The sequence below is a fragment of the Mirounga leonina genome, unplaced genomic scaffold, assembly GCF_011800145.1.
Source record: "Mirounga leonina isolate KUSES-001 unplaced genomic scaffold, KU_Mleo_1.0 Mir_170, whole genome shotgun sequence".
In the NCBI taxonomy this organism is placed as follows: Eukaryota; Metazoa; Chordata; class Mammalia; order Carnivora; family Phocidae; genus Mirounga; species Mirounga leonina.
Genome location: NW_023270433.1, coordinates 1,983,659 through 2,002,479, shown reverse-complemented (window position 1 = coordinate 2,002,479; position 18,821 = coordinate 1,983,659). Strand labels below are relative to the sequence as shown.

At 61.2% G+C, this 18,821-nt stretch overlaps 3 protein-coding genes across 5 annotated transcripts; 2 read left to right on the top strand and 1 right to left on the bottom strand.

Moving 5' to 3' along the window:
* Nucleotides 1-204: 204 nt before the first annotated feature.
* Nucleotides 205-7,189, top strand: PPP1R26 (protein phosphatase 1 regulatory subunit 26). 2 transcript variants are annotated; one of them, XM_035015480.1, is made up of 3 exons: nucleotides 205-375; nucleotides 2,414-4,521; nucleotides 4,582-7,189. In XM_035015480.1, the coding sequence occupies exons 2-3, from the start codon at nucleotides 2,929-2,931 to the stop codon at nucleotides 6,469-6,471; spliced, it is 3,483 nt and encodes a 1,160-aa protein (XP_034871371.1). In that variant the 5' UTR covers nucleotides 205-375; nucleotides 2,414-2,928; the 3' UTR covers nucleotides 6,472-7,189. The 2 variants fall into 2 exon arrangements, with proteins under 2 accessions (XP_034871371.1, XP_034871370.1); XM_035015479.1 differs by having other exon boundaries at nucleotides 2,414-7,189.
* A 4,156-nt stretch (nucleotides 7,190-11,345) lies between these two features.
* CUNH9orf116 (chromosome unknown C9orf116 homolog) lies at nucleotides 11,346-14,189 on the bottom strand. Of its 2 annotated transcripts, none has more exons than XM_035016640.1 (3): nucleotides 14,032-14,189; nucleotides 12,985-13,063; nucleotides 11,346-11,700 (listed from the first exon to the last, which is right to left on the bottom strand). In XM_035016640.1, the coding sequence occupies exons 1-3, from the start codon at nucleotides 14,187-14,189 to the stop codon at nucleotides 11,512-11,514; spliced, it is 426 nt and encodes a 141-aa protein (XP_034872531.1). In that variant the 3' UTR covers nucleotides 11,346-11,511. The 2 variants fall into 2 exon arrangements, with proteins under 2 accessions (XP_034872531.1, XP_034872532.1); XM_035016641.1 differs by having other exon boundaries at nucleotides 11,498-11,654.
* A 619-nt stretch (nucleotides 14,190-14,808) lies between these two features.
* On the top strand, nucleotides 14,809-17,624 carry MRPS2 (mitochondrial ribosomal protein S2). The gene is made up of 4 exons (XM_035015478.1): nucleotides 14,809-14,892; nucleotides 15,062-15,187; nucleotides 15,823-15,952; nucleotides 16,532-17,624. Exons 1-4 carry the CDS (start codon nucleotides 14,853-14,855, stop codon nucleotides 17,115-17,117), a joined length of 882 nt encoding a protein of 293 aa, XP_034871369.1. The 5' UTR covers nucleotides 14,809-14,852; the 3' UTR covers nucleotides 17,118-17,624.
* The last annotated feature ends 1,197 nt before the right edge of the window (nucleotides 17,625-18,821 follow it).

Here is an 18,821-nt window from a genome sequence, read left to right as displayed (position 1 = left end):
ACCCTCCCTGGCGGGCGCGGCTTCCGGGAGGGTCGCGGGCCGCGGCCGGCGCCCGGGCCCCCGCGCATCCCCGGCGCAGACCCGGGCGGAGGCCGGCCGCGCCCCGCGGGAGGTGCCCGCGCTCACCTGGCCGGGCGCCCCGGGGCCGGGCCGGCAGGGAGGGTCGCGCCCCCCGCGCCCCCAGGCACGGGCAGAGGCCTGGCAGCTTCGCCCGGGACAGGTCGTGGCGACCCGTAGGGCCTCACCTCTCGGCAGGCCCACGCCCACTTCGGGCTCCCCGGCCGCCTTGTGGGCCTGGTGCCCTGCCCCTCAGGTCCCTCGCCCAGCGGGGAAGCTGCCACCTGAGAGGGAAGAATGGAGCTGAACCGCTTCTTGGTGAGCCGAGGGATGTGTCTGGGGGCATTTGGTGCAGGGATCCAGGCTGTGCAGGTGATAAACATAAGCAAGGTTCGGCCCTCCCCGGGGTGTGGTGTCAGACGAAGAAGATGTCCGGGTGCCCTCGTGGCTCTTTCAGTGTTGGCACCACGTGGCTTTGGGCTGCAGGGCTTGGTGCCCCCACAGCCACCCTCCATACCTGGCTCGGGGCTCTGGGGATACAGGGCCCCCGCTTGACAAAGCCGGGGGAGCCCCGCTGCAGCTCACACTTCTCTCCAAGTATAGTTCTGGGGAGTTTTTCAGAGTGATTCATCTTAGGTGCTTGACTGTTTTAAAGCCACGAGCTGTCGCTGGGAGGTTCCCTCTGAATTTTTAACCTCAGTCTGGCAGGAGGTGATCTGACAGTTCAGAACACCACTCACTGGGAGTCCCGGTAGAACGCAGGGAACGTGGTCAGTAGAGACCAGACTAAGCCCCCCGCACACACACAACTCTGCTACCTAGTGTAGAACTTACTTACGGCAGCCCAGCGCCTTTGGGTTCATCCCTGGGCCCGTTTTTTAAAATTGTATTATTGCGGCTTAAGGAGTTAACATTCTTGGTTTAGACTTCGCAGTCCAAGGCCGATGTGAACATCTCAGGATCTCTGTCATTCTGCCAGGGCAGCTTGAATAATGAGCACAGCAAGGTGGGCCCAGGCCCCCCGGGGCCAGTGCGGAGGCCCTCTCCCAACCCTTGCCATCCCCACTGCTCTGTGACTGGGGAACCTCCCCACAGGGCGATGTTCTGGGAGAGGCTGTGGCCACGGTGAGATACCAGGGTCTGAGAACTGGCAGGTAGCTCAACAGGCTCCCTCCAGCATCCGAGCTGTGACCCAGGACAGTTGTGAATTCACTGCAATTAACTGTCTTTGGTCTGAGGATTAACTTTTTCCAAACTTGAATTTCGAGCCCTTAAATTCATGCTCTTTCTTTCAAAAAAAAAAAATATATATATATATATATGTATATATATCTTTACTAGCTGAAGCTCCAACCGCTGAACTAGATGTTTCTGATTTTTTTTACCCTGGCAGTCAAAAGTCTTTTTCAGAAGTGAGCAGAGGATGCCCAGGGGGGATGAAGACATAATCCCCGAAATGCTTTGCAAACGTTGCCTGCTGTGTCGTCCCACTGAAACTGGCCTTGAGAATTTCAAGGAATTACAATAAATGCTTTCACAGTACAGTTTCACTCTTTGGGCACGAATCCATAATAGCAAACGGCTTGCTTCTGAATTTGTGGTGCCCTCTGGTTAATTGCTGGTTGCACCTGCTTGGGCATGTCTGCGCCTAGGTGGCCGGCCACGCTTTCTTGGAAAGGACTGTGGTGTGTAAACACAAGGTGATATGCTTGTCGGGACAGAAGCTCCTGGTAGAGGAAGATCCATGTTGAAAGCAAAGCAGATAGGCCAGTTCCAGTCTACCCACTGACGTTGCAAGGGTGGTGACAGCCTCGCGTGGTACTATTATGGGGTGGAAATCCGTTTCCCTGTTCATATAAATGCTGCAGAGCTGTTCTCTTGCATCTCAATTGCTCTGCATTCCAATTTTTGGGAGGGGGTGCGGGTGGTCGGGGGAGATGGGAAAAACTGGTTAGGGATGAATAGTTATGTGACGTGGCATATTTTCTAAGTGACTCTTCACCGAGTACACCATGTTCCCCTCTGCAGTGGTGGTCCCCGACCTTTAGTGGAGAGGCTGTGTGTGAGCAGGCCTTCCAAGTGTTCACAAGACCGGCCCAACAGATCTGCTGGTGCAGCCACCTTTGGTCTGAGATGCGGGGGCCAGAGTAACGACAAGGATGGAAAAGGGCGCAGGACGGTGTTTGGGGCGGCTTCTCTGCTGATTAGCTAGCCAGAGCGATCCGAGCCCATAAGACTACCTGACAGATACGCGTTTGACATTTCTAAATAAAAAGGCTTTAGTATAAGGGACTCTTTGGGGATGTTTGGGGAAATCGTTTTTTAATTGCTCACCTCACGTCACTTTTTATTTCAGGAGCTTGTTTTTCGCATCAAGAATGCAGTGACCCGCGAAGTCTCACTAGGCTTAGATTCACATAGTCATTCTCTTTAACCCGCGAAGAAGCACGTGCGGACTTGATCTCATTGGCACCTCTTGACAGCCTTTGCTATAAAATCCCGCTTCTCTTGCAGAGAAGATGGAAGGCCCGAGGAGGAGCGCAGGACGGGGAGGGACGCCGGCGCGTGCTTCTGCATGAGCGCGGTGCCCATGGCTCAGAGCGGTTCCTAACTCGGTCTCCACAGCCCGCCTCCCCTGCAGCTGAGCACGCCGAGGCCTAGGAGGCATGAGTGACCTGCCCGGCGCCCCCGGCTCGCCGGGCCTCAGCCTCTAACCCGGCCCTCTGGACTCTGGCCCGGCGGGCTGTTTCTCCGCGGCCGCGTGTACCAACAGAGTGGCGTCGGACCAACGTCCTCTCTTTCCTCTCAGGATGTGAAAGGGGCAGAAAGATAAAGAACCGCCTCTCTGCACGTCCCTCCCCGTCTGCTAGAATGTTTCTCATGAACGCCCCTCCTGTGGTTGCTCTCCAGTCAAAATGGGAGGCCTTTGGCACACCGGGGGGCTTTAGGTTTCCCGGGTGCTTCTCGGAGCCGAAAGAGGGCGTCTCGAGAGCTTCGGTGAGTGCCAAAGTGCAGATGGTCATCAGCACGCTCCAGAGGGACGAGGCTGCTCTGGGCATGAGCGATGAGCTTGCCCTGCAGAGAAGCCAGAGGGCAGAGAAGGGCCGGGACACAAGGCCAGCTGCCACCCCTGCGTTTGCTGCCTGTGGTCTCGGTGCTGATTTTGTCCCCTCGAGGGAGGAGGAGGCCGCAGACTTTGGCCCCTTGGTGCTGGATTCGGACAGTGACGACTCGGTGGACCGGGACATTGAGGAAGCGATCCAGGAGTACCTAAAGGCCAAGAGCGGGGCCGCCCAGCCACCTGGGGCCACAGATGGGGGCAGGCGGTCCAAACCAGAGGTTCCTCTGAGTAGTGCCCCGACTGCCCCGTGTCCCCCGAAGTTTGCACCCAGCTCAGGAGGCGCCCCTGGCAGCCACGTGGGAGCGGGCCAGGACCGGGGCTCCGCCTCCCCGGTTAGCGTTAGCAGTGACGACTCCTTCGAGCAGAGCATCCAGGCGGAGATCGAACAGTTTCTGAACGAGAAAAGACAACAGGAGACCCCAAGATGTGATGTTTCCGTGAACACGAAACCAGACCCCAGCGATAATGCAGCCAGATCGGCATTTAGATCCAGCAAAGAGCCGATGGCCAAGGCACATCGGCAGGAAGTGATGGGACCCTGCAAGGACTTTCTCTTCCGGAAACCTCCCAGGCTAGCGAAGGTGAGCACCCGGCCCCGTGGCCTCAGGTCCAAGGCCACTGCTGAGCCGGAGAGTGCGGACGGCGCGAAGCCAGCCACTGCTGCTGGCCGTCCTGCAGAAGCAGCCCAGAATAAAGGTGCGGTCAGGAGGAGCGCCGGGCGGAGGACGAAGCGAGCCAAGAGCACAGCCCTGGTGTGCAAGGCATCCGGCTCCAGCAGTGACGATGGCATTGAGGAGGCCATCCAGCTGTATCAGCTGGAGAAGAGGAAGGAGGCGGGCAGAGACCCGCCGCAGAGAACGCCACTCGGGGAGGGGAAGGGGCCCGACCCTCCGGCACACAGCGCAGGCCACTCCACGAAAGGTGCTTTGCCCGAAACCCATAGGAAGACACCAGGCAGGAAGAAGCAGGTGGCCCCGAAGGCCGTGGACCTCAGCCCGGGTGGCCCTGACCACCCCTCCAAGCCACCCAGAGATCCCAGAGCTGCTGAAAATGAGCTTGTGGATCGGCCGCCGTGCCAGGCAGACACGTCTGCTGAGCTCATGTGCGCCGAAGCAATCTTGGACATTTCCAAAACCATCCTGCCTGCCCCCGCGGGGGGCAGTGAGAGACCCCCGCTTGCCAGCCCGCTCTCCTGCCCCCTAACCGTGCCTTCCTGCTGCGACGGGGACAGCAGCTCTGTGGACAGCAATGACAGCATAGAGCAGGAAATCCGGACATTCCTGGCTCTGAAGGCTCAGTCGGGGGCTTGGCTGGCCCGAACGGAGAGCTGCCCGCAGACCACACTGAGCCCAGCGCCGCCACCTGGCCCTAGGGTCCCCGGCTCTAAAACGCTGGGCCTGTCGCTGAGCTGCAAAAGGAAACGCAGAGGAGGCAGCCACGCTGTGCCACCATCCACACCTAAGAAAGCTAGAGAGACGGCGCAGGAGGGCGCCCGGGATGCCGACCACAGCCCCGTGAGCACACAGCCTGGCCAGGCCCCCAGGGCGGAAAGCCAGACCAGGGGCCAGCCCCTCCCCTGCAGGCCGCTTGAGCTGGGTGACCAGCACGGTGGCCCCGACACCAGAGGCAGCGTGTGGCCCGGCCATGGGAAGGCAGCCCCAGCCAGAAGCGCCGGTGAGCGGGGGAGCTCTGAGGACAAGAGCAGCTCCCTCGACAGCGACGAGGACTTGGACACTGCCATCAAGGACCTGCTGCGGTCCAGGCGGAGGCTCAAGAAGAGGTGGAAGGACCCCAGGGCCGCGTGCAAGAGGAAGGTCAGGTTCAGCACCACTGAGCCCCAGTTCTTGGATAAACTAGGCAGCTTCCGGAAAGACTGGAAGGACAGAAGCCCCCATCTGTTGAAAAGCTGCCTCTCAAAGCCCAGAAAGGACAGCAGGGAGAACCTGGGGAAAAAGCCTTTGAGCGTCTCCTGCAGAGACACAGAGAGAACCAGGACAGATGGCGCCAGCCCCAGGGATGCGCCCCCCGCTCCCCAGCTCAGGAGAAAAGCCTCCGAAGGGAATCCGTTCTGCCGTGAAGCCGACGCCTGTGAACTTCAAGGTGCAGCCCCCAGCTCCCAGCCTCCGCCCGAGGACAGCAGCTCCGTGGACAGTGATGACAGCATCGAGCTGGAGATCAGGAAGTTCTTGGCCGAAAAGGCCAAGGAGTCCGGGAGCAGCTCAGAAGCCCCAGGAGGGGGCCCAGCCACCCCGGGGACGGGGAGCGTGCCCAGGCCGGAGCTGCCGTGCCGGAAGGTGCCAGCACCCGCCCTGGCCCTTCACCCCGGTGTGTGCACGCGGAGTCAGCGGGGCAGGGGTGGGCCTCAGCCGGCCAGAGGCCTGGGGGACACCGGGAGAGCCTGCCTTCCGGGCGGGAGGAGCGGCCCCCGCGCAGAGCAGGCCTGCCTCCCTGCAGCCAGGGCCAGCCGCACCAGTGTGGCAGGGGCCCTGTGTGCCAAAGGGCCGGCTGCTGGCCGGCGACTGGTTTGCACTCACAAAGATCAGAGCCCGAGAGGGACCGAGCGTGCCAGGGAACGTGCTGTCGGCTCGCTGGCCTCTCGAGCTCAAGCGGGCGCCTGGGCAGAAAGCCCCGGCGTGGCCTTTGCTGTGACCACACAGGGCCAGAGCCCGCGGACTCGGAAGCCGGGAGCAGACGGGCTGGGGAGCCCCCAGGCTGGCCTTGCCCTCCCGTGGGCCGACTTTGCCCACCAGAGTCGGCTGCAGAGCACATGGGCGCTGAGCTCGGAAGGCAGGGAGGCTGTGTGGAGAGGGAGCCTCGGGGGCCAGAGAGACCAGGGGCCGGAGGGCCAGGACCCCAAGAAAGGCCTGCCCTTCACAGGCTTCTCCTCGCTGCTGTCCACACAGCTATTCCACTTTGGAAAGAGTGCCTCCTGGGGGGGCAAGCAGGCCAGTGTCTTCAGCCCGCCCCTGAGTCTGCCCCTGCAGGGCCCATCCTTCTCGGCCTTCAGAGAGACCCCGGCCGGCCACAGTCCCGTGTTTGGAAGCTCGCACCTGCTCGCGAAGAAGGAGGGGGGACACTGGCCCGGCCGGAAGTCCCAGGCGGCTTGCACTCTGCACGCCAGGAGGAACTCAGGCTCTGAGGAGGACGTTCTAGACCTGAGGTACAGGCGGAGGGCCATCAGTGGAGGCGACGAGGCCCAGGACGCCTTGGGCAGTGAGTCCAGTGAGCTCAGTGACACCTCCGTGGAGGAGGGCGGTGGCCCGGGGGCCACGGGCAAAGCCCTCCAGCCATGAGGACGCTCGCTGGCTCCGTCTTCATGGGAAGCAGACAGACACGCGTGTATCCGTGTATGCGCGTGACGCTCACCACCCCGGGACAGAAACCGGAGGCCACTCTGCACCGCCCTGTACATACTACGTCCACTGGGAGCCATGGTGTTATTTAACGAATGTGTCCTGGAAAATATGATTTTTGTAGCTTTTTTGTAAATTATTTAAAGTGCTGTAAAAAATATTTTTGGAAAATACAGTTGTTCGGTTTTGTAGGGCCTGCCTAAAGGCAGCTTTCCACGGCGTCTGGGTGAGTGTTAGACGAGCAGACACGTGACCCCAACTCTGATAGTTTGGGGCGATTGCTGCTGGGAAGGTGGCAGTGGCCACCCACCCGCCCTGAGAATCACAAAGGCGCCCGCAGAGGTCTCCGCTGGGAAGCTGCCGGACAGCACCTGTGACATTGGGGCTCCCGGGCCCGCGAGGCCAGAGCGAGGCTTCCGGACGCTACACTTGGAAGACATCTCAAAGCACAAAGGCCAGCAAGCACACAGACTGGCCGACCCCTGTTGCACGTGGAAATGCCCCGGGAGGCCTCGGCAGCACGCCCGGTCCACGCCCAGCCCGTGGTGTTCCACGCCCAGCCCAGTGCGACCCCCGCGGGATTCTAGCAGCTCAATAAAGCTCTTTTTCTATGGGAGCCACTGTTCTCCAGTTTTAGTCACAGTTCCGAAGGGTAACAGACAAGGTGTGTGTATAAACGTCCCTTTCTTGATCTGGGTGTGGGAACACACAAGGCTCGAGCCACCTGACCAGTCCTGGTGCCCAGACACCTCTAGAGCCCAGGGCGAGGCCCAGCGCCCTCCAGGGACCGGGGCCTCATCGAGCTGTGCTCTCACAGCCCAGCGGTCGTGCTGGCAGCTTTCCGAGGGTCTGCCTCCCCGCCAGCAGGACCAGGGCCGAGCCCTGCGAGGTGCGTGGTCGCGGGCAGGGCGCCAGGCCTCGCGCTGTGTTAGAGCCGAGCCGCGGTGCCTTGCCGGGTAGAGAAAAGCACAGCTTCCTGTGCCTTCTGCTCAGAGGCTGCTGTGGGGACAGGAGGGGTGCGGCGGCCCGTGGGGCAGACACTCAGCGGCCACGGAGTTGCACAGCTGTCAAACTCCCATCGGTGACCCCGGGCTTTATGACTCCCCCCTGCAATTTAGCTGTGATGGACTGGGAGCAAGGTTGACCTTGCAGCGGGGTTTAGCTGGTGTTCGAACATGCAAGTGAACTTGCTGGGGTTTGGCAGCATGGTACCTCTGCGCCCCACCTGCCAGGCGCCCGCGCCCCACCTGCCGGGCGCCCACACAGGTGCATTTGCCAGCGCCCTTCTGGTTCTTACACTCACTTAGGTGCTTCCGGGAAAAACAGTTCAATGTGTGCCATCCATGCTTTAAATTTTATTTAATTTTTAAAGAGTGCTCTTAACACTTGAAAACAAAAATCAGCCTGTTTTGTACATAAGAACTGGGTTTTTAAAACGCTAATAAATCCAGCACAGTTCCTGAATCAGCTCACGCAGCTCGTCTTCCCTGGAGTGGCCTTTGTGGGATGATGCCAAGAGGGTCCACACGTGCATTTAGCCCTGAGCACCCCTCGCCCCTGCTGGGTCTCCCGCAGACCCGGCACCCTTCGCACGTGCTTCCTTCCTGCCTCCCGGGTTCCTGCCACCCCTGCCACACCGACCCCCACGCGTCGTGGTTACTGGGCAGTGCGGGCACTGCCGTTCACATGCCTTGTGTTCACACTTGCTGGGCATAAGCCTGCTTGTGCTGGCCGGTCCCTGGGACCACTGACACGCTCCTGCTTCTGCACCCACACCCGAGCTCAGCTCTGGCACACGCTGGGGCCAGCCCAGAGGCACCCCTGCACCCTGTCTGGAAGGGGGCTGCGGTGGGGTGAGCGAGTGGGGCCTGGCACGGCAGCCGTGAGCAGCAGAGTCCTGGGAGCCGCTGCCTGGGACTCCAGGTGTTCACGCACCTGTGCCAGTCGGAGGGATGACATGTTACCAAGTCAAACTGTGATGCTTAAGAGGCTTGTAATCCTTAATCACTTCCCAGGGAAGGAGGGGTCTGTGTGTCCGGGGCTAGAGGTTCATTCATTTAACGCAAAGAAGGGGAGGGGCCTGATTTTCAGTAGGTCATCCTGGGACTCACTGCGTCTCTCTGGACAGAACGGGCACAGGTGGAATGGAGGTGTGAGGGGAGGGAGGGCCCTGGCGGGTAGTGTGTGATGCCCACCACCCACATCTAGAGAGGGAGGGTCTTCCACAGACAAGGCTCCGAGTCTGAATTGTCAGCAGGTTTTCCCAAGCTGAGACGCACTTGCGTGGGGAAACCAGGCCCCACGCTTAAGTTGCTAGCCCCTTTCCTGCTCCTGTACAAATATGAAAGCATTGCGACCTTGATTTCCCCGTCCCTCAAAATTAACTGAAGGGCCTGCTGAAGGGACCCACCATCCATGTCTGCAGATCACAGCCAGGTCTCCTCTGAGGGAGGCTGACCGGGAGTGGGGAACGGTTTGTTGTTTGCAGGATCTTCGGGGCTTCTGCTCTGCTGTGCTCTGGACGAAGAGATGTTCCCCCGTGTTGACGAATTTCCTATCTGGAACTTTATTCTAAGTCGCTATAACTGAGAGGCGAAAAGCTACTGAAGACAAGTCTACAGGCGTACGTGAAAACACGTGTCCAGTGTTGGAAGTCTCTGCTTTCCACCCCACCCACAGCCACGCTGAGTGACGAATTAGTGAGGTCTTCTGAAGCCCTATTTCTCAGTGTTCCCTCTCATGGTGGGAAAAATCGGCCTCACACAGCCGGGCCTCCTCAGGGGAGAAGACTGGCTCTCCTGGCCTCGCCGTCTGGGGATGCTGTGCTCACCTCTTTGTTAACGGTTCTGACCAGCGAGGAGTTGGAGAGACGTCAGGACCCAGGCCAGAGAGTGGCGGAGTCCTTCCCACCCCTCAGGCCCCCGGGGGAGCAGGCTGACTGCGAGCCCAGGACAGGGTCCTGCAGCCCTCCGTAAGACCGCCCATTCGCATACTCTTCTCCCTGCTCCATGCTAAAGATTCCAGGAGGAAAACATGCCAAAAAGATCCATTCATCATCATTGGAGCTCCTGTAAGACTTGTGTGCAGAGTCAGGGCCAGGACCGCAGGGTCTGATGCCTGCGGCCACGCCTCCCTGGGGACACCCCAGGTGGGCTCTAACCCAGGGGCTGCAGGGCCCGGACTCACCCCAGGGGATGATGTCAACATCCTCCAAAACCCTTAGCGGGCAGACAGGAGTGCGGCCACCCCGCAGCTCCAGGGCCCCGGCCCCAGGACGCAGATGCCAGGAGCCCGAGCCGGAGAGGCTCCTGGGCTTTTGAGAAGACGGGCATATATGTTCTATCAAAGTTACCTCTGTTTTCCATCTTCCCAAACGTTTATTCTATGGAGAGGATTCCATTTAGAATACACGTAGCTTTACCTCGTTAGCAGCACTGACAGAGCGCGCGGGGTATTGGCCAGGGCGCGTGAAAGCGCCCCGCACTGATTAGGATGCACAAGTCTGTCTGGGAGGCCGCCAGCGAGCCCAGTCCAGTCGGCCCCACCACAGCCCGCGGCCAGCAGCAGGGGCCTCGTCCCACCGACAGGGCCTCCCGTGCACTTGGCTCGGACCGGTCCCGAGTGCAGCACTCGCCATTTCCTGCCGGGGGGGCGAACGGCTATTCTGCCCGATGGCTCTGTCCTTCCCCGGAGTCGCTGGCCTGCTGTTCACCACCGCCGAGGAAGGAACTCGTTCTTTTCGGTGAGTTTAGAAACTTGGTTAAAAAGGCCCTCTTTTTCTTGTTTTGATTTCCACAGAAGCTAAACACAGAAGTGTCCTCAGTATTTCGGTATTTTTTGTAAAGGACTGTACAAGCTACTTTCCGGTCTGATGCCTGGAAGAGTCCACTGGTTTTGCAGCTTAGAAAATCACCCCACAGACCCCGGCCTCAGGCTCCGCATCGCATCTTTTTATCAAGAGTATTTGATTTTCTCTGGAAACCATTTCCATCCCAAATTGGACATTAAGAATGTTGCCAAAACGTTTACTTTCGCATATTAATAATAAAAAGGTCCTAATGAAGAAATAACCAGGCACAGTGTTGAATCTCTTCCCACTTTCATGGGACTAAAACTTTTGTGAATGAGTTATCATCCGGGGGAGGGAACAATGACTTCGTCAGGAGCCCATGCTTCCCAGCTTCCTACAATGAACACGTCCTGCTCTCAGGAAGGAAGGGGGGAGATCTAGGTCTGAAAGACCGATACCGGCCCAGAAGAACTCTCCTCATTGAGGACCCGCTACATCATAGCAAACATGGATCAAGAACTGCAGAGAGAAAAGTGTGTAATTTCCTGCCTGCTGGTTTTTTAACTTTGTACTGAAAACTGAAAGTGAACACCAAGAGAGAAGTCCCACATACACATGACCCTCTCCATAGATCTGGCCCCCAGGCCTGCCCCTCGGTGGCTGCAGGGCGTTCGCAGGGACTCCAAGCTGGCCAGCGTGGGTCAGGGACAGGGCGCTCCTGCTGGTCTTCCCCGCATGGCCCGTCCTCGCCCCACACGGGGCACCCGACCCTCCCATCGTGGCCTCACAGAGTTGATGCAGATTTCCGCCAGGGCGCTTTATAACAGAAATCCACTCCATAATTTGTCATATGAAACGGCGCCCAGGAAAGACACAGGGTGGGCTACCCAGGTATTCCTGGCATTAGGCCACAACTCAGGGCCCAGGACGCCCACGGTCCTGCTCCCTGATTACCGATGAGTCGGGAATTCAGGATGTGGCAACGTGTTTAATGGAAAGTCAGCTATTAGCATCTTTTCCATCTTAGACGTAAAACAGAGCAAATAGGGCATTAACAGCCCCGTCTGCATATTTTCCTAATATAAAGAGAAAAAACATTTTCAGGGAAAGCAGTGAAGTTGAGAACTGGGCAAATGATGAGAGAGTAGGGGGAACACTTCAGATCACCCTTGAGGGCGTCAGGAGGCCCCTCAATCACAGATGGACGGCTTGTTGATGTTGTAACTGGGGTGGAAGTTGAACCGGTCGTAGGAGGTGATGTAGTTGTCGGGACCCGTCACAATGCTCTTCTCCATGCAGACGTTGAAAGTATTGTTCTGGAACATTCCAGTAGCTGCAAGTTGTCTGGAAAATTTGTTCGAATTTGGATAAAATACTTTCTGGAAGTGAAAAGGGACACTCGGATTAATGGGGCGTGGGAACACCCCTGAGCAGTCAGCCACCAGGCATTTCTTTTTTTTTTTTTTTTTTTTTTTTTTAAAGATTTTATTTGACAGAGAGAGACAGCGAGAGAGGGAACACAAGCAGGGGGAGTGGGAGAGTGAGAAGCAGGCTTCCCGCTGAGCAGGGAGCCCGATGAGGGGCTCGATCCCAGGACCCCGGGATCATGACCTGAGCTGAAGGCAGACGCTAAACGACTGAGCCACCCAGGTGCCCCGCCACCAGGCATTTCTAAGAAAAGTAAGAATTTGTAAGAATCTCTGTTCCCAGGAAGCAGAGAGGCAGGGTGGGCAGGATGGCCCAGTTCGCCCTGGACCATCCCAGTTTATACCCGATGTCCGGGAATAATTGCTGACAGTGCCTCCGTTCACCCTGGGTGGACAGAAGGATAACCTGCGGGCCACCTGCGCCACGCAATGCCCGGGGTTCTGCTCCTGCCGTTATGCCGCCAGACAAGTTACTGGACCTCTCTGAACTTTGGTGTTCTCTTTTGTAAAAGCCATCTGTGAGTTTCACCCCTGACTGCAGGTTTGACTCCCTTGTAGAGCTTTAAAACGCCTCTGATGCCCCCACCCCACCAGCCCAGGGGCGTGGGGAGGCGCTGCCCTCGTGGGGGGAGGCCCCCAAATGGGTGGCCCTACTGTCCTGGATATCCAGGGGATGCTTGTGCTGGTCCACCTGGGCCCAGGAGGGGCATCAGGAGGGCTTTAGAAGGGGGTTCTAGACCTCCAGACTGTGAAGTCAATCTCAAAAAGGGGGTGGGGATTCCCCAAAGGTGCACAGATCCCCACATCCACCCATGTACCTTGTGCAACCTGAGATTTGGGCCAGTACCGCCTCTTAAGGTCACAAGTGGATTACAATCAAGTATTATTCCAGAAAGAAAGCAGCTGTTCACTTGTTTGCCTCAGAACTCACTGACCTAAGGTACCAGAGGTGGTGGTGTCTACCTGTGAAAGAGGCCAGTCTTTTGGGACATCTTAAGCCAGTCTACACGCACCTTTTTCATCCTTAAAAACATTTCATTGTTGAAGTTGCTCGCTCACTTGTTTCTACCCTGCCCTGTTTGAAAAGGATTTGATGTGCCCCCTCCGGCTTTGTGATGTTGGAACTTTGGGCCCCTCCCCGCCGCCCCCTCATGATGTGTTGCCCTTTTGAGAAATCCAGGGTGGTGGCCTCCTCCTGGAGATGTTCCATGACACACACGCACACTTCCCACGTACCGGCATCTCGTGCACAGTGGGGGCTCTGCTCCCATAAGCTTGGTTACTGGTCCTGTACACCGAGACAGGCTCCTTGGTCCTGGCGGATGAGAAACACCCTCTATTTTCCATTCAGTTATTCTAATGCTGCCCAAGCCACAGCCTTAGAATATTTTGACAGAGCTGTGTTGGGAATGCCACAGGTTGGCAATGCGGCTGTGAACGCGGGCTCCGTGGGACTCAGGTTCAGCCTCCCTGCCTCCTCTGCTCACCTCCACCCCTGCTCTTCCCAAGGCAGGGCAAAGCCTGAAAGAACTCCTAGATGGCAAATGCAGCCCTCAGCCCTGGCAGGGTCTTGGCACATGCTGTAATGTTCTGGGTAGATGGGTAGGTCAGAAGCGGTGGCTCAGCCTCCACACCCTGCCACTCGGGGTGCGGGGGGGGGGGTCCCTCCCCTTCTGAGCCTCGTGCAGAAAACATGCCTACAGTCTCTGATGCTGACACAGGGTTTAACCGAGTGGCTGTGGCTCGGAGGTCAGCTCTGCCTTATGCCACCGATCTTGGGCAAGACGCTATCCTTCCACACCCCAGCTGTCTCTCCTGGAAAACAAGGGTAATAATGACCCCCGTCCCCAGGACTGCAGAGGAGACTAGGTGAGGGAGGGCAGGGCAGGTGCGGTGAAGGGTTTACTACTGTGTATGTCTAAGGGTTTGCAATGAACAGCTCGGGCTGCCAGATTCTCATTCGGCAGAGGCCCCTCTCCGTCGAGAGACAGGAGACTGATCCCCCCACAAAAGCGTGGCGCTGGGCCCATAGCGGGCTGCGGGACTTCCTGGCCACCCCTGCCCTTCCTGCAGTGACTGGAGCCACCTCCCCCCGCCCCACCCCCACGGCTGGCGCTCCTGCAGTTTCAGGCACTGTCTCGCTCACTGGGTGCTGACAGCTGACCCCGCGTTTGACTTGGGCTCCCGGGCAGGCGGAGGCCTGGGGACTCCTGCATCCGAGCCCAGTGAGCAGAGCCGCCCCTCCAGCCCCTGCGCGGCCAGGTGGCCCCTGACGGGCCTCACCCGTAGCCCCGAAACCAGGCCGGGTTGTTGAACCTGGCCGGCAGGTCCTCGTCCACGCGGTAGTAGTCGCGGGTCCTCTGCGGGGGCGCGGGGGCCGGGGGCGCGGGGGCCCCGGGCTCGGCAGCCGCCGCGCACTCTCGGGGGCTCTCCTCCGACATGCGCCGGTCCTCCGGGGCTGCGGTGGGAGAGCGCGGGGGGCGGGGCGGCGTCCCGTTGCCGGGCGACGGCCGGCCACCTGGCCGGGCGGCCCCGCCTTAAAGGCGCCGCGTCAGGCGGCCGTGGGGCCACTGGCCGCTCTTGCGCGGGGGCGGGGCGCGAGCACGGCCCCCCCCCCGGTCCCCTCCACGCGGGGGACCCCAGGCCTTGGCTTCGCCGCGAAAGGCCCACTCCCGGCTCCGCCTGGCCGCTCACTGCGTGCCTGGGCGCCCCCGGCCCCGACGTGCTGCAGACTCCAGATGCGCCCAGTCTGACGGGACGCTCCTTGGGAGAGCGGCAGGTTGTGCGGGGCCGGGCGCAGGTGAGGAGGGCCCCCGCGGAGACGGCGGCCGTGCGGGGAGCAGGGGCGAGCTAGGGCGCAGGCTGGGGAGACGCGCTGCCTCACAGCCCGCACTCGCCGCGACCCCAACCTGTCCCTCCTTCCTCGCGTGTCCCTGGCGCCCGGCCGGCGCGCGCGGACCCGGGGGAGGCCCGCGGCCCACGGGGCGGGGCTGGTGGCCGAGCCGCAGGGCGGCAGACGCACCTCCGGGCCGGCAGGCGGCGCCGCGGCGGCGGCAGGCGCGCGGCGGCGAGAGCGCGTCCCTGCCTCGCCCGCCCTCTGCGCCATGGTGCCCGCCGCGACCGTACCCCGGCTGCTCGGCGCGGGTGAGTGCGCGCGGGCCGCGGGCGCGCGGGGGAGGCGCGGCGGGGGTCTGGGGGCGCAGGGGGCGGTGGGGCCTGCTCCCAGGCTGCGGTCGCGCAGCGCCCACGGCGCGGGGACCCGGCCCGCAGGGACAGCGGCCGGGCGCGCGCCACCAGCCTGCTCTCTCCCCAGGCGTCTGGCCCAGGCCGCTGCGGCCGCATCTGCCCCAGAGCGCGACCCCGGGGCGCGCCCGGCCGGGCGGCAGGACCCTGGCAAGCGCCGCGACGCCCGCCGTCGGCGAGCCCGAGGACAGCGTCGGTAACGCGGGCGCCTCTGCGGGCTTAGGGGGTTGCGGGGACGGCGCCTGGGCTCCCGTTCGGGGCTGAAATGGTCTGCCGCGAGGAGTCCCGAGTGCCCCGGCTTCGTTGCGAAGCCCTGGGGAGGGGGTGCGGGCCCAGGAAGGAAGGGGCAGCGCCTCCCTGTCTTGCCCAGCAGCCCCGCGGCTCGGGGCAGGGGTCACCTGCGCCTCGGGCGGCGCTGCCCGGCCTGCCTCTCAGCCACCCTCACGTGAGGGTGGGGCTAAGGCCACCGCCCTCACTCCTGGGGCGGCTGGGGGAGGGAGACACCAGCACGGGGCTTGGCTCCTTGGCAGGTGCCCTCTGCCCTGCTGAGTCCTCCCTGGACTCCTGACGGGGGACCTCCGTCTGGTGGCTGGGAGGTACCAGAAGGACTCGGAAACCAGCTGGACCCCTCCTTTCTGGGTGAAGACTGGCCCCGGGTTACCCAGGAGCGCGGTCAGAACCTGGCTCCAGCCCGTCTCCTGGAGAGGACCCTGTGGCACCCAGCGGTCATCTGCTGGGCTTCACTGCCCCTCCCCGCCCCCATGGTGCTCCCCTCCAGGGTTGGGAGCTGGGGGGGCCACAGACCACCGCATCCTCTCCCCCCCATCCCAGATGTCAGCGACAAGATCCTCAATCAGCCCCTCAAGCACTCCGACTTCTTCAATGTCAAAGAGTTGTTTTCCGTGAGAAGTCTCTTCGATGCCCGCGTGCACCTGGGCCACAAAGCAGGCTGTCGGCACAGGTAGTGGACACCCCAGGCCGGGACCCTCCAGCCTCGGGATCCCTGCAGTCCACGGCCCCTTTTATAGCGGCACGGATCGGCGCGAGCGCAGGCCCGTCGTCAGACTCCGCTTTGGGCCCCACACCAGACTCCGTACCTGTGAGGCCTCCGGCCCTAGCAGGGGCACGCCCACCACTGGCAACTCCTGGGGGCGGGGGGCTCCAGGCTTGCAGGGAAGGGTCTCAACGGGATGGCTGCGTTGCAGATGTTTTGGAGGGATAGCTGGGAGGCCAGGGACAGGGGTGGTCGGAGACATCCAGGGGGACGACGATGGGGGATGACGATGGGGCCCAGCTCCCAGGGGCAGAAGAGCTGGAGCTAACCGCCCCCCCCGCCCCGCCTCTTGGCTGTCACCGGACAAGGGTCTCCACTGCTGTCCTGGTGGTGGGGCTGCAAATTGTGCCAGCTCTGGGGATGGTGTCCCCTGGAGGCCATAGGCCTCGCAGCCCCCAGGGCTGTCCACAGAGGGCCCCGGCGGTTGCTGGCCGGGGTCGGCCGTGTGCGTTTTGCCCACTCTTGCCTCGGTGGGGTCTCCGGCAGGTTTATGGAGCCGTACATTTTTGGGAGCCGCCTCGGCCAGGACATCATCGACCTGGAACAGACGGCCGCGCACCTGCAGCTGGCGTTGAACTTCATGGCCCACGTGGCCTATCGCAAGGGCATCATCTTGTTTGTGGGCCGCAACCGGCAGTTCTCACACCTGATTGAGACCACGGCCCAGAACTGTGGCGAGTATGCCCACACCCGCTACTTCAAGGGCGGCCTGCTGACCAATGCCCCACTCCTCTTAGGCCCCATGGTCCGCCTGCCGGACCTTATCGTCTTCCTGCACACGCTCAACAACGTCTTTGAGCCCCACGTGGCTGTGAGAGACGCGGCCAAGATGCACATCCCCACGGTGGGCGTCGTGGACACCAACTGCAACCCCTGCCTCATCACCTACCCCATCCCCGGCAACGATGACTCGCCCCCGTCCATCCACCTCTTCTGCAGGCTCTTCCAGACCACCATCAATCGGGCCAAGCAGAAGCGGAGGCAGATGGAGGCCCTGTATCGACTGCAGGGCCCAGAGGGGCCGGGGGCCAGGGGTCAGGGGTCGGCTGCCTCTCCTTCCCTGGGAGCCTAGCCTAGGCTCGACCTGGGTCCCTCCCGGCGATGGACCCACTCCCCTCCCGAAGGAGAGTAGCAGCCAAGCCTGCCCCTAAGCTGGGAGCCCCTTCCCCTTCCTGGCCGTGGTCTTTAGCAGGTTCCCCATTGTTCTAGGCATTGATTGGGTCCCTGCTTTTGGTGACCGTTCTTGGCAGCTGCCCCCCCCGCCCCGGGGCCCCACTTCAGACCCACGGGGCCCAGCGGGCACACAGAGCAGGCAGCCCGTCCAGAGAGGACCCGTCGGGAAACACGCTTGTCCCGGAGCCTGAAAAGCCTCACACCTTGAGTTTTGTCCTCTCGCTTTTCAGTCCCTGCCAACCTACACCACTTCAGGGCTGCTTCCTCCACGGCACGGTTTCTGGGGCTCTGTCACGTGAGGCCACAGGGCGAGTCCCCTGGAGGATCCCATCTGGGTTGGGACACGCCAGGCCAAGCGGACCGCATGCTTCCCACAGAAAATAAAGCTTACGTTTGGACAAATGTGGCTCTGGGGCCTGTGGCTTCCACAGTGTGGCTTATGTGCTTTTGCTTGTGGATGTGGCATTTGTGAAACCCCTACGGGGCCCGCAGAGCCCACAGTACTCTCAAGCTTCGTGTGCTCAAGCCACTCGGCACTTGGTGGCACACACGGATTTGTGGGGCCTTCCCTGCAGCACCCATGCTCCTGGAATGAGGTGCTCGGCCCCCGTCCCTCCGAGCTTCAGAGAGGCCGGCTGTGAGGAGCCAAGACCCCTTGAAATCCAAATGCGATGTAAAACCATGCTGTGAATGGGAGTCCTGGGACCTGCGTGGGGCCCCAAGAGCCCGAGGGGGCCAGAAAGCCATACCAGGCTTGAGAAGCAGGCCGTGGAGGGAGGGGCGTCCCAGGCTGGCCCCCGGGCCGCTCAGGTCTGGGCTGGACAGTGAGCGACATGGGGGGAGGCAGAACACACGTGGGACGTGGGATCGGCCCCGTCCTGTCCTGGTTTAGGGACTGAGTACAGGGCAGTGGCGCCCTCCCCCCCACCACCACCAAGGAAACTGTACTGATGGCCGGCCTGGCCCTGGACCTTCTCTGTCCCCTGAGGGTCCCCTGGAAGCTGCACACGGAAGGCTGCTGGAGACCAGCAGGGGTGACAGGAGTTGTTACTGGTCACGGCTATGGTCCTGGGGGTGCTGGGGGCAGAGCAGGGCAGGCAGGGGAGCCCCTGCTGAGTGGATACCTAGCTGGACAGGGAGACACAAGGGAGCAAGACACCTTCAGGGCGATAGGGACCCAAAGGCGAGGTGCAGGCTTCTGGAACAGACAATGTGGGGCCGCTCCAGGAAGATCAAGGAGGCCCCCAGGCCATTTCTAAACTGACCTCTAAAGCTGACCCTGGCAGGAGGGGACCTCCAAGCTTGCCACCCTGGAAGTGAACCCCAGGAGAACCCAAAGCAGCCAAAGGAGACAGTGAGTGTGCCCGAGGCCTGGGAGAGGTAGGGGACAGGCCTCCCAGTGAGCACAGGGTGGGTCGCCCCCAGCCCTTCCCTGCTCTCCCTGCTGCAGTACCTGACCTGCCACGTAGACCTGAGCTCCTCTGGGCCCGGGCAGGGACGCGGCCTGACCAGCTGCTGTCATGACGGTGCTGGTTACAGCCACCAGAGCAAGGGCCTGGGAGAGCCAGGCTCCTGGATCCAGGACCACAGTGAGAATGAGTGC

What these genes read in the sequence shown, in the direction of transcription:
- MRPS2 (XM_035015478.1), top strand. Translation starts at nt 14,853, where the DNA reads ATGGTGCCCGCCGCGACCGTACCCCGGCTGCTCGGCGCGG. An exon ending in ACCCCGGCTGCTCGGCGCGG is followed by an intron (nt 14,893 to 15,061) that starts GTGAGTGCGCGC and finishes CTCTCTCCCCAG; the next exon opens with GCGTCTGGCCCAGGCCGCTG. An exon ending in AAAGCAGGCTGTCGGCACAG is followed by an intron (nt 15,953 to 16,531) that starts GTAGTGGACACC and finishes GGTCTCCGGCAG; the next exon opens with GTTTATGGAGCCGTACATTT.
- CUNH9orf116 (XM_035016640.1), bottom strand. Translation starts at nt 14,189, where the DNA reads ATGTCGGAGGAGAGCCCCCGAGAGTGCGCGGCGGCTGCCGAGCCCGGG. An exon ending in GCCTGGTTTCGGGGCTACGG is followed by an intron (nt 13,064 to 14,031) that starts GTGAGGCCCGTC and finishes CTCATCCGCCAG; the next exon opens with GACCAAGGAGCCTGTCTCGG. An exon ending in CCACTGTGCACGAGATGCCG is followed by an intron (nt 11,701 to 12,984) that starts GTACGTGGGAAG and finishes TTTCACTTCCAG; the next exon opens with AAAGTATTTTATCCAAATTC.
- PPP1R26 (XM_035015479.1), top strand. Translation starts at nt 2,929, where the DNA reads ATGTTTCTCATGAACGCCCCTCCTGTGGTTGCTCTCCAGTCAAAATGG.